The sequence below is a fragment of the Macrobrachium rosenbergii genome, chromosome 12, assembly GCF_040412425.1.
Source record: "Macrobrachium rosenbergii isolate ZJJX-2024 chromosome 12, ASM4041242v1, whole genome shotgun sequence".
Taxonomy (NCBI): Eukaryota; Metazoa; Arthropoda; class Malacostraca; order Decapoda; family Palaemonidae; genus Macrobrachium; species Macrobrachium rosenbergii.
In genome coordinates this window covers 117,920,745-117,934,521 of record NC_089752.1, presented here as the reverse complement: position 1 = coordinate 117,934,521, position 13,777 = coordinate 117,920,745, and the positions used below count along the sequence as shown (strand labels likewise).

General features: G+C 35.1%; 1 protein-coding gene across 11 annotated transcripts in view; it reads right to left on the bottom strand.

The window, feature by feature from the left end:
- Positions 1-13,777, bottom strand: part of LOC136843961 (protein kinase C, brain isozyme-like) — a 576,940-nt gene that overhangs the window by 10,461 nt on the left and 552,702 nt on the right. For 7 of the 11 annotated variants that reach the window (XM_067112972.1, XM_067112969.1, XM_067112971.1 and 4 more), the window contains one exon: positions 9,008-12,439. The exons of the other annotated variants lie outside the window; for them this stretch is intronic. In XM_067112972.1, coding sequence (XP_066969073.1) covers positions 12,260-12,439 — 180 coding nt within the window. In that variant the 3' untranslated portion in view covers positions 9,008-12,259. Of the gene's footprint in view, positions 1-9,007; positions 12,440-13,777 lie in introns of those variants that run through there. 11 annotated transcript variants of the gene reach the window in all.

The following is a 13,777-nucleotide window of genomic DNA, read 5'->3' as shown; positions in this document are numbered from 1 at the left end:
AAATTACAAACTGTAACTTGTATCTTGATAATGTGAAAAAAGTATGCAAAACAGCAATACTACAGACTTTGGGGACCTGTAAGGGTGATGCTTTACAACATGAGAATTTTTGAAATAGTTAAGTACCTTCAAGTACATGATGTTAGTCAAAGTTGTTACAAAATTATGAATTACTGCCAACGGATTACAGTATTGTACATTAAAAATTATTGTACTTCTATCATAACTCAAGTCACTTTGTTGGTAATCCCTTGTACAGTAAATGTCTTAGTATTATGTTCTTTTGTAAATTAGTATCATACTGTACCACAGGAATGTCTAGTTTGGCGAGTGAATTGCAGGCTAGACACTAAAACATAGAAGTTTGAAAACATAAAAGTTTGGAGCTCTTGAAATTTAGTCTTCCCATCCAAACAATTTCAGAGGGAAACTCTCTTTTAACTACAAATGACTTTTTCAGCTTATATTTTGAACAACATGAATAAAGTACCTATTCCTCTTGAACACAAATGATGATTTACTGGGTTTGACTTCTTAGGGATACGTATATTCATCCTAACTACCATAGTGACATTTTCCAAGTGCAATTAAGTTTATTTAACTGTACAGTGCATGCTATTGTGTTAAAGTAACATAACAGTGAGTTAAAACAGAACCACTGCAAATTTATCACACAATTATACAAATGCCTATTTTCTCTAAGGTTTATATGTATCATAAAGTTATTCGTATTTTTATTATACGTATACTTGTTCATATACTCACTGACATATTTATATTCATTGCATTCTGCACGGGTTTACCATTTTATCTTATTGGAACCTAAATGACTCTTCATAATTTTATGTATGGCGTGTTGCAGTAGTATAGAGTAAATAAAACATCTATGCACGGGTAGAGTACAGTACAGTACCTGTACTTCTAAATGCTGTACTGTATTATTGTGATAATATCCGAAAATGTCATCCTAACATCACTGTCTTGTAAAAGCTAGCTAACATTCATGGCATACTCCAAGAATGAAATAAAAGCAACTTAAAAACATAGTTGCACAAACATTTCAGTTCAACTAGTCATGCATTTCAATCATAAACTCTGGTGAGGGTTGAGCAGCATGAGCCAGTGCTAGTCACGACGAGCTTCAAGATACCAATGTAATTCAAGTGCCTCACTATAAGGCAATGGTCTGTGTTTATGAAAGAGTAAATTTGGTCTTGAAACTTTTATCACAGAATGGACCAATCAATGCCTAACTCATGAGGGAAGATGACAGGCATAAAGAACAGCTCTCCAGATATGTTGATGACATTAGGTACAAAGGTACTATTACCTGAATCTTTATGTTGTCAACCAACTTAACTAAGGATGTAGAATCACTCAGTCCAGGTAATGCCCTACTAGCCTGGACATACCCTAAAGCTGTCAAACTGGCAAAAGACAGGTTGTGTAGGGTAGGAAGGCAGTTATGGCCCAGATACTGTAGTACATAAAACAAACCTCATACAATCTAATGAAAAGTTCAGATGACTATACCACAGAAGCATCACAGGACTGAGTTAAATCATACCAAGTTAAAGAGATATTTTCTGCTGCTTTCCAATCTTTCACATACTACAAAGGTCACACTTCAACCCTCAGAAGGTGAATACAAGCCCATTACAACAATACAGACAGAAATCAGATTTCTGTGGATGTTCATATAAAAAAGCCTAGTTTACATGACCTTTGAGATACTGATATTGTTCACCTTTTATATAGGACCTATTCAACAATAGTATCTCCTTCTCATCTATTTATATTTGGGAAGAGATTTTGTTCATTTTGATGCAATAAAGAAGTAAAATATGTATAATGTTCATTTTACTATAACATTTTAAATATTTCTGGGGAAAATTACACAATATTTGCCAAGTAGTGATCAAATAGTAGTGTGTGGAATAAGTCACAGAGTTGGTGTGCATGTAGTATAGAGGATGTACTGGACTGGACCTTTCTTCTTATTTTTTGCAACTCTATTTTCTACAGTATTTTCATAATTCCCTTATAAGCCAGGTTATAGTGAAATAAACTACTGGCCATAGTATTTGCTTTAAAGTCCCATTACCTTTGGCCTGAAAATTTCTCTGAAACTGGTCAAATTTCATAAATTTTACAGAGCCCCAACCTGTACAGTTGCTATCCCAATTATATTATCCTGTGAATTGGCTACCTTAGACGAACATGGAAAGAAGGAAAGAGTACCAGTCATCTCTATTTCATCTGAACCTTTACAACTGTAAACCTTAAGCAAGATGTTCTCTCCTAGCACAGCTCAGGCAGCTACACATATTGAGCAACCAAAGGCCCCAAGGAGAAAGTATCCAAGGGCTTACAGGCTGATACCAATCAGGTTGGAAGAGGTAAAGATTATTTGAAGATGCCAGACACCTGCCCTGTAAAACTCACTCATCATCTCGTCTTGACCCTCTTCCACAAAATTTTAAATGTTAGGGTTTGAGACAGACTTGTACCTCTCATCAGGGACTCGTGGATTCTGAGTTTTCAGCAAGAACTCAAAAACAAAGAACAATAGGGATCCTCACCCCTTTGACTACCACACCAAATGAGAGAGGTTGTGCAATTTACCTACTAACTTCACTGAGGTTGATAAGTCCATGAGGCACAAGAGTCTCCAAAAATGATGGGTGACCAAGAATGATCTGCCAGAACCAATCTGGTTGTTCCTGTCAAGACAGGATCTGTGCTGATACTTCCCTCAGTATGCTGATCCAATGCCCACAAGATGGACTCTCACTGCTACAAAGTCAATCAACAAGTTCAGGTTCTTTGCCAACTGTTTGGGTGCAACAAAATCAGGCAATCTTTCCCATTTTAGTTTAGAACATCATACAAAACTGAAAAAATCTACAGCAAAGCCATTTCATATGTGAATGAAAAATAGTACAATACACACAATATAGAGGAAAATATGCCAAATTTTTAAAAGTAATTTGTACTTTTCCTAGGTATACAAACCAGAGCTTTTCATATATGGAGTAATCTTTGGCACATGCGCTGAACTGGGTATGTACTGACCAACTAGGAGGGTTCCCAGGCAGAGATGGGGGAGAGAGGATGCCCAGTCGTACCAACTGACACTGCCCATCGGACTTCCGACTACACAAATTCAGTGCAAAAACTGAAGAAACAAAGCGAGACGGATGAGATGGGTTACCTCCAATATGAAAGGCTCTAGTTTGTATACCTAGGAAAGATGCAAATTATTTTAAAATTTGGTATTTGCGAAGGTTTTATGTCCCTGATGCCATGATCTCTTGGGCATGAAGGTACTGACTGGAGAATAACCCCACATATGATGCCAATAGCAGAAGATGGACCACTTTCCTTGTAAATACTTCCTGAAAAGAGTTGAAGGGAACCAGACATTTCTTTCACTGTCCTACAAACAAAACCCTTCTCTTGCAAGAGATGCTGGACCACCTCAACTCATAAAGCTGTAGACACTGAATTACTCAATGGAACCTGTGAATGTGAAGTTGTGACAGAGGAGTGGGACAAATGGGTGGGGCTTGGGGGGTCTACTAAGAGCAAAAGAAGGGCTGCATCCACTCAGTGTATGTGACCATCTTCTCTTCTGGGATAAATGGTAGTAGGGTGAATCTGAAGAGTCAGGCAATGACAAGGATGAGGAGGGCAATGGTGAGGGAGTCAGTGAGGACAGCGGGAGGGGGGGGGAGGTGATGACGTCCACAAGTCAGGGGTACCTCTTGGGACACATTTCAAAGTTACCTCTTGGGAAGTGGGTGGGGGATCTGTGGCAGAAGCAAAAACCACCAGCTGGCCCCCATCCTACCCAGCCAAGGAATCCAAAAATGCTGAAAGATACAGAGAAACTGTGGTATTTAGGGAAGGCCATTACTTCCTCAACTGTATCAATGGTTTCATTTGTCTAACTTCTTCTTTATCCGAGGATGGGGGAATGAGTTTTACGAATGGTGACTTGGCCCTCCCAAAAGAATAACTGCTTGGGGAATGGAAAGTTGGAAGGCTTTGATATCACCTCTAGTGTGGAATCATAGCTTGATAAAGAATCTTTCTTTGTCTCCCTTCCTCTTTTCCCATAATGCCCCTAGTGAAAAGGCCGAGCAGCACATTCAGGACAGGGGAAATCATGAGTACATTCTTTCACCCTGCAAGAAATGCCAAACAAGAGTGGATCTTCTGCAGTAGGCAAAATAAATAGACTACAGGGTCAACCACAGCCTTTGCAGTGGCGTCAGTCCTGCTTACCTTTCACAGAGACAAAGGGCCAACAGAGCACAAAACAAAGCTCAGAGAGCACAGTAAATAAATTTAAAAAGCACCCAAACACACACAAACACAAAAAGGCATATGAAAACAAAACACTACGGATTCTTAGCCAGTACACAGTAAGAGGTAAGACCAATGGGTAGAGTTGGTTGGTGAAAACTGGGCATCCTCTCTCCCCCATCTCTACCAGGGTACCCTCCTTGTTAGTCAGAACACAGCTGGTCCAGTGCATGCTCTGGAGGATACTCCATGCATGAATGGCACAGTGTCTGAATCCCTGTTTGAACAACTGGAAGTACAGCACACCATAAAAATTTCAACCTTGCAATGGTAACCTACAAGACCAGAGAAACGGGTGGGAATATGCTGAAAACAGCAAATTATTATGCCAAACTACAAAAAATAAAAGACAATTCTTGAGAGAAACAAAAAAATTCCGTAGGAAAACTATAAGATAAGAGAAAACCTGGTGATGAACTTGTCTAATTCCCATATGACCTCAGTACATACAGGAGGAGCAATTAGAGTCGAAATTTATTTATGACATTCTAATTATTCCTCATTAGCACAATAGCTACATTTATTTCTAAAGCTGAAATATGTACTGGTTATTATGATGTTCTTTCGGGAGTTTCCATTTGGCATTCGGTAACAAATGCCTTACTATGGTGGCCTAGTTAAGAACTGCAGTATTGCCTTTGTAAAGTCTGTGTTTGCATTATGTTCCAAAAGGAAAATGGAAAGGAAATCTTTCTCTACAAAAGATTTTAGTAAACTGGTCTTCTGTGCTTATCTGAAATTTAATACACAGTATTTTTAAGCTTCTGCAATGCAAATCAATACACAGTGCAGTACAAGGTATTTAAAAATAACACATAGAACTGTTCTCAATATTAGATAACATTCAGTATCTAACCTAACCTAACCTAGTAAATGTATCTGTGCCAGGCATTTTTTTAACACAAATCCTTCTTTTAAGATCTATTATCAAGAGAGATGACTCAATGAAAAAAATTATGATTTTTTATTTATTTATCATATAATAATCTGAAAGCTTGACACAACAGAGCTCATAAGATTTTCAATCACAAAGGAAAAAAAGACAAAACTAGTACTTGTCAAAAACGAAGACGTAAAATGTCACGTATAACGGTCAACCAGTAATATCACTGCTAGACATCGTAATGATCGTCATAATTTCTTATATGTGGAATGTATTTTTTGTCTAAAACTCCTTTGTGATCAACAGGTTGATGATGAGGCCAAGGGCAGACTCATGTAAAGAAATAAAATTCTGCACTTATTATACGGTAATGTATGTAAATAACAAGTTTATAGGAGAGATTTTGAGATGATTGGGGACCGTTGTGAGAACACTGTACCTCACTACCTTCACCTAAGGTGATCAGATATGAAAAAGACTATAAAAACAACACAGAGACCACAATATATAGTAGCGGTATCAACTCTACCAGCAATATTGAGGGGTTAAGCAAGTATAATACGTGACTTGACATCCTCAGAATCCCTAATACAAAAGGATGTTGACTATAATCCTAAGAAAATCTCTCTTTCCACTAATAATACATCAAGGTTACTGAAATTTCAGAGCATCTAAATTGACCACATTTCCTAAAAACTTCACACTGCCTACGAGATTATACTTATACTGTGAGGATAATGATATCCTCCACTTAACAAATCAACTACAAATATTGTCTTAAATATGGCATATATAATAAGTTGTAATACTATAACAGAGTTGTATGGGGATTTTAATTCTCTAAGATTTCATATGGTGGTTTGGTTATCATCAAGATAATAACATTTGACAACTTTTTTTTTTTTTGTGTTTGGAAGACCCTCCCATTTCCCTAATTTATCAGCACTGTAATACAGAGAGCAGATTTATCATGCTCGATTATGGCAAGATGGTTTCCTAATTCTTTAAGATCATTAACAATGGATTTAGAAGCTAAACAAATATGTGGCGCCTGTGTGGTTTAAATGCTAAATTGCCTATATCCCTCAAGAGATTTGCTCAAAATATTTTTATTATACAGTACTAATTCAATGCCGATAACCTAACCTTAATTATTTCAGAACAATTTCTTGGCAAAAGTTTGCAATGGTAACAGTGCAGTGTGTTTTACTGGATTCAAAAGAATGAATTTTAATTTTAGGTACATGAATGTGTGTATTCAAGTAAATTTTACTGAAACACACTGTTACAGCAACTAGATTCAGTTTCCTCTATATTGGTATTACTAAAAGGGGACAAGAATAGAAATATTTCAATTTTACTTCACTAGTTAAGAGAATGAAATATTTATGTAACTGCTGTTAATTCAAGTATTTTACTCATCATTAATCAATGAAAAATATTTCCACTGATTCGAATGCTATCTGTTAACTTTGATTTTTCTTGTCTCGTGATGAATATTTTCTATAATTGGTCACAAAATGAAATTAACAATTTTCAAGGAAATGAAACTGCTCTTCTTATCCTCTTTCACAAGTTTTGTGGCTTTTCCAACACCATACAGTTTTTTTTTGCTACACAAAGTGCTATCAATCATGACAATTAAAAGAAAAAGTTCTAATTTTAAAACTGACTAGACAGCAATAAAATTCAAATCACATCAACAAATTTCAATTTCCTGTGTGCATACTTTTGGCTGATTCTTCATGAACTTAAAAATCTATCATTAAACATGCTTTAGGCTATGTTACTTTACATTATCATCTTATTCAAAGTACGGTATGATCACTTCTTCCTTATAATAAAGAGTATTAGTTTCCTATCATCTATTTACAAGTGCTACATTTTTAATTATGCTTGTCATGGTATGCATTCAATCAAATTTCTTTGACATTCAGTACATCAATTAGTTGCTCGCTCTGTTAAAGAAGGAATATTAACAGAATTCAGCGTTAACTTCAAATGATTTGTGGACTGGAACTAAAGCATGCTTTTCTATGTGCAAAACCATCCAGGAAACCTTAGAAATTCAGGTTTGGTATAATTCAGGTATTATATGTTCTAATACATGTACAGTGCTTGAAGTTTTCTCATTACAGAATACAGATAAAAGCTGCCAAAAATCCATGCATTACCTAACCTCTTGATCAGAAATTAAATCTTCAAATGACAAAAATCTGGATGACCTGAGATTCTTTTAATAACGTTTTCAACTCGTTTTCACTGTCAATATTTTTCGTGGATGTGTGTTAATCCCAAAACATTAATTATATATTCAAATAGAACTGTTACAAGTGATACTGTACTTTCTTTTCACTTACGTATATCTTTGCTTTCAAGATAAAACAGACGCCGTGCTCTAAACTTGACGACAGATGTCTAATCATCTACCTGTAACAGACTGATCAGTGCTGCACTATAGGGAAAGAGATGTATTTAGCCTTATTTTGCTGAATGGCAGAAATTCACATAAGTTCCATTAATATGCATATCTGTAGTACCCCAAAAACTTGAACAATGATGAAAATATTTTACCAAATATTCAAAAATGACAAAATTGACTGGCTATATTTAGTGTCGGTGTCGGGTAAATATGAGGGACTACTAATGTACCAGTGAATAAAATCTTGAGTAAGTGAAATCACCTTAGTCACCTATGATAAGATTTGTTTTCAGAATATGAATTCAAAAGTTCATTTTGGTTAAAAATTAAGTTTCAAATAGCGTTTGATCCTTTACCTATAAATGCTCTGTGTGTACTCCTATTAAATATCTTGAAGTTTCTGGAAAGTCACTGAAATATGAGAAGAACTCTTATGTGTTCACAGAGCACCAACATTACATTCATGGAACAAAAAGCCAAACGATGACATTATTTCAGTTCCACAAACCAAGTAATGTTCCCAGTTTATTCAATTTTCATGAAAGATGAAGGCTTTCTTCTGAGGCAAAATTCAGCAAAAAATATTAGAAACAGACTTTTGTGCATAGTTGATACTATCAAAACAAGTGTATTTATGTATCATGTCAAGCATAACCTACTTTCCAGCTAATACTGTATAACATATGCTACTACATATGAAATAAATTCATAAATATATGCAAGTATGCTGTAGTGATGTTTCTGTAGCCACTACAGAGAAAACAGTAAAGAAAGCTGTAGGGTTCTGGGCATATTTATTCTGAAGATAGTTTCCACACTAGAATCAAAAGAATACCTTAGTTACACTTTACCATCAGAGGTTACCCCAAGTTCAATATTTATTATGGCATAAAAGAATGACCACCTCTCTTAGTGATGTTTTTTCAATTGCTCAGAAAGTGAAAGTGTAGAAACCTCAACATTATGTTGTAGAGAAAATTTTGACCAATAAATGAGGTATTTGCCCTTTCCTGGCCATCTTACATTTTTTTTTTTTACATGGCCACATTTTCTTTTACTACTCTCTCCTGAAAAATGCATAAAATAAGAAAAACACATTTCTATGCCTGAAGAATTAGTCAGATGAAGGTACTTTTAAAATTCTGACCCCCACAGTCTAAAAAGGGCTCTTTGTACAATCAAACTCATGATGTTCACTGTCCCCCCCTTGTGTATAACACAAAATTCTTTTATGATCCAACTGGCATTGTTGTAAAATTTTTGTATTAAGGTATCTTCTGAATACTTTGAATATCAAGGTTAGGATGTTTGTTGTGCATGAAGATATCATAATATTACCTTCTTTTATTGTCTTCAATCAATTTCATTTTGCACAAAAGATCTCAAAACAAAATTTTAAGTTTTGTCCATTAAATACAGTGGTGAAATCTTTAACCTGCTGTATAAGCTCATACGGGACATCAAAAACATTTGGATGACATCAAATATGTCTCAAGTACACATGATTTTAGTATGGTAATACAACTATGTCAGTTCAAAATGGAATTCCTTACTTTACTAATTGCCAATAGGTCTGATTCCACAGCAGTGCTGTACGTCATCGAACTCTAGAATACTTTAATCGGATATTTACTAAAAATCGGGCTCAAGACAGTCTCACAGACCAATGTCACTGCAAAATACATGAAAATATACTAGAGTTCAATGGTATGATGCACAAAAGACATACTGCCAGCTCATCGAACCATTTAGGAGCTACCAGCATATTCTATCTTCTGCTCTTGCTACTACTGTACTGGTAAGAAAGACTTAAAACAATCATATGGACTGATGGCTAGCTACTACCTTCAAAATTGTACATCAACATCATATTGCAATTACAGTTGTACACTGCAATAGTTCATAGAGTTAAAACTACAGGTTGCTACAGTAATATAACAGTGCATACCTTAAACAGGATTACATGAATGTGTAAAATGTCAGACATTACTCTCTTAAAATCTATTTCAGTGCCTGAAGGCAATACATTTATTGAGACATTTTCAGGAAGAGTCAAGATGCTACCTAAATATGTATAGTCTACACAAGATGTTAAAATCTTTGTAATAATCTTCAACAAAGAGTATCAACTAACAAGTGGAATGTTGCACTGCTGTAGTAGGTCATTCCCATTTGATCTCAGTAGAAACATTACAAAGCTCACAACAGGATGCCACCAGCATAATAAAACAATTGTATATGTATATCAAACCATATACAATGTACATGATATAACAAATGAATGGTTGTAACCATAAATATTGTGGGACTTAATTTGGCAGGGGAACAGTGTGCTTTTTTATATGTTGAATGTTTCAATACTGTCTGTGTAAATATGTGTATTTGTGATTACAAACATACACTCATTACTTTAATTATGTATATACCGTATATATATATGAGGTCTATATAATACAATGATAATCATAGAACCTTGAGAAAGGTTATGGAAAATGGGTTAAAGGGTTAAGCAATAAACATTTTTATTTCTAACAGCTATGTAACTGGGAACAATAATATATTGTCTTCCATTAACACTTGAATACCCACCTAAACAGTAGTAGTGATATACTTTCTTTACTGAAAAGCTGATTGTTAATGAAACTTAAGGTGACTTACATATTTCAAGTACAGTACACTATTTTACAAATCTCCTATATCTATTTACAAAACATCACAAAGATTTTAGATGACTAAGTAAGTTTCCACAAAGCTGAGAGACTATCCATGACCAATCTGGCAAGCTAAAGGTACAAAATAGCACAGAATTTCATGACGTACTCATTAACAACTATACCTCTATCCACAGTAACGTAAAATCTTCATAGTTCTTTTACTCTTACACAAAAGGCCAATCTATACAGAGAATTCCACTATACAGCAGTAAAGAAACCACAACAAACATTTGCTAGCTTTTAAAATTATCCTATCATTTTCATCTAAATTTAAGGAATGATATTATAGGTAAATACTGAAAAGGTTACTTCTTACACCTATTGAAACGGAAGGCTTACGGTCCATGGGACCAGGAAGTAAGGGGGTCAAAAATTATATCATAGACCATTCTACCCTCCCTTTCTCCCAGCAAAACTCAAAGAAATGTCTCTTCAAAACGCTATTTTGTGCTATGTAAAAAAGGATTGCATGTTTCCCTTTTGCGATGTTGAACTGAAATACAAAATACCAACCAAATCAAAAACTAAAGAGCTATATTCATGATAAGTTTTACAGTTAACACTAATCTCCCTGCAGCCCAAGTTGAAACTAGAAATCTACGATCAAGAAAATTTGAAATGTTTGATTGCTAGTAAAGACAATTTTTGGGACTGTCACAAAAATCCAATATTAACAAAAACACAAAACATTTCAATATTCTGACATAAACAATAATTTAAAAAAATACTATTGTAACAATAACAATACTGAGGATTTGAATGACATGCCTATCTTGAGGATTCAGTAGACAAAATGCTTGAGCCTCTTTACATTCAAAGTAATTTTACACATACAGTACAATAAACTGTGCTCTGGAATTTGGGATATATGCAGTGCTTTGGCACCAGTATATAAAGAAGTTGCTGTACAATAATAATTAACACGTCTTGATACCCTCCTCGGCACTATACACCGAAAAAGAACTTTCAGCAATAACCTAAACTCCCCAGCAAGAATTAAATTTCAGTTACGTTATTCATTTTTTCTGTGATAATAAAAAAAGGCTCTGAATCAACTCATTATGCTATGACATGAAAAACAAAGTCAACTGGATGGAAATATTTGGAAACTAGATCAAAAGGCTATGCAGTGTAGATGGTCAGCAGCCACCATCCACAAGCATGGTATTACAGGTACATGGTAAATCAAAGGTCACAACTTCCTAAAGGCTGGGTACTTGTACTTTGAAAGGAAAGGGAGGGATGAATTAACTGAATGATTGTCATTCACGTCTCAAATGAATACACCTACGTAACAATACAGTATATGAAAATCTAAAGACCAGCTGTATTTCCACAGCTTACAGCATGATAAAGACTGTTTGCAGACTTGCCCAATCAAAACTACACCATTATATATGCTATCAAAAGAAAATGAATACTGCCACTATGAACCATATCTAATCTCATGTTTTCTACATAAAACTGGCACAAGCAATTTACGAGAGGGCGACAGCTTTCTACTTCAAGTGCCGTCTCATCACTCTTGAAAAGTATTTCTGCCAGTTGCAAATAATGTTATCATTCATGATGTATACTGTACAGCACTGAAAATGACATAAAATACCTTCTGTGGCAACTACACACATATACACACTAAAAGTTTCAAAAATCGAATTGGAAATATGCACATATTATATATATATATATAGAGCACATAAAGTATGACTCAAGTATTACTTTTATCGCAAAAAAACAGAGAGCGGCTTCTCCACTCTCTTTCTATAAATGAGACTGAGTTTCTAATGTTACTAAGGGGGAGGTTAAAATCATAGAGTGGATGTACCATGCTGCAAATAAATTTATCATAAATAACCTATAATCAATGTTTTAATCCTCATCTGAAAAGAGTTGTCCTGAAACTACAGGTTCATAGAATGGATTGGTATAGGAGAATGAGTGGAAGGCATCCGGGTCCAGATGCTCCATAATCTTTTTATCTGCAGGGGAGAACTCCAGCCGTGCATTGCGGAATGTTGGGTCAAAGTTTTCACCAAGTCGTGGATTGCTCTGTGGAGAGACCAGGTCACCATTGATCACCCTGTGCCCTATATAACTTATTTTCTAGACGCTAACTGGAATAATACAGTTTATTGTGGCAACTTACATTATGAATATAGGTTCCAGAATTTTTCATTTTCAAACCCAGCCTAAATTTCACAGGCTCTGACAATACATGCTATTGTTAATTCAAGGATTAAGATCTGGTTGCTGCTGTTGGAATAATAGCAGAATTACAACACTGAAATAAAAAATATCTTTTGACAATCAGTCATACACAAATCCACGGTTTCCTAAAGCAAGAAGATCAAACTAAAGTGAGGAAGCTTATCCTTATCCAAAACAGCATCCTGCTGCCTCTTTCGTAAAAGAAAAATACCACTGGTATGCAATAGTTAGGTCTTTATGCAAAAATTTTGAAAATACTACTAACTCCAACTCTCTGGTTACTCTATTTCCCATTTATCAGCTTAGTGTTCAGAAGTTATGCTTTCTAAATGTACAAATTTCTAATCATTACCCAAAGGTACTTTAGTGAGGCATTACTTGTCATACTAACAAAATTGATAGGAAAAGTATAATTTTAAGCAATAAGACAGAATTAAATTATGAAACTCTAGTATTACATGTTTTAGCAGCTGTCCGTTGTTGACATTAATACACTGCAGAGTGACCTCTCATAAGAAGAGGGAACTTCTCTGGAAATTAAGAAATGAAGTTTACCACTCATAACACAGAAACCTCTTCAAGAAGAGCATTGTAAAGACAGAGAAGTTCATTAAGAAATTGAGGTGTTATTTTCTGGGAAATATTGCTTCCTTGCATCCCTTCAGAAGAGGCTTAAGAATAAACTGTTAAAACTGTTTTGCAAAACAAGGTGACTGATGGTATAAGTTACCTTATGCTAGTGGGCATAGAATTCCCGCGACCATCTAGTTGAAACTAAAAATATTGACCAATTTGAAGAGTGGGGCCTTTTAATGAAGTTAACTTTAAACACATACAAATACAGTAGTCTCATGTCGCTGTTCTGGCAGAGAGTAAGATTCCATTTAAAAAAATGGAGGAATATTCTAGCTTCTGAGAGCATAGCCTGACACCAAGAGAAAATGAATTTGGCCATTAAACAACAGCAGTTGAAAAAGATTCAATTCATGTCCCTAATGGTTCAAACAAACCACTTAGTATCTGGCTAGGAGAAACAATCTGGAAATGGCAAAACCAAATTCTAAAACACTAGCTACATGGAAAAAACTGAAGTGATATTTTTAGCTTAAAAAACCAGTGGCCAACTAAAATGTATCTTATAGAAATTTTTGTGAGTGTCCACTATGTCAGTTTACTATT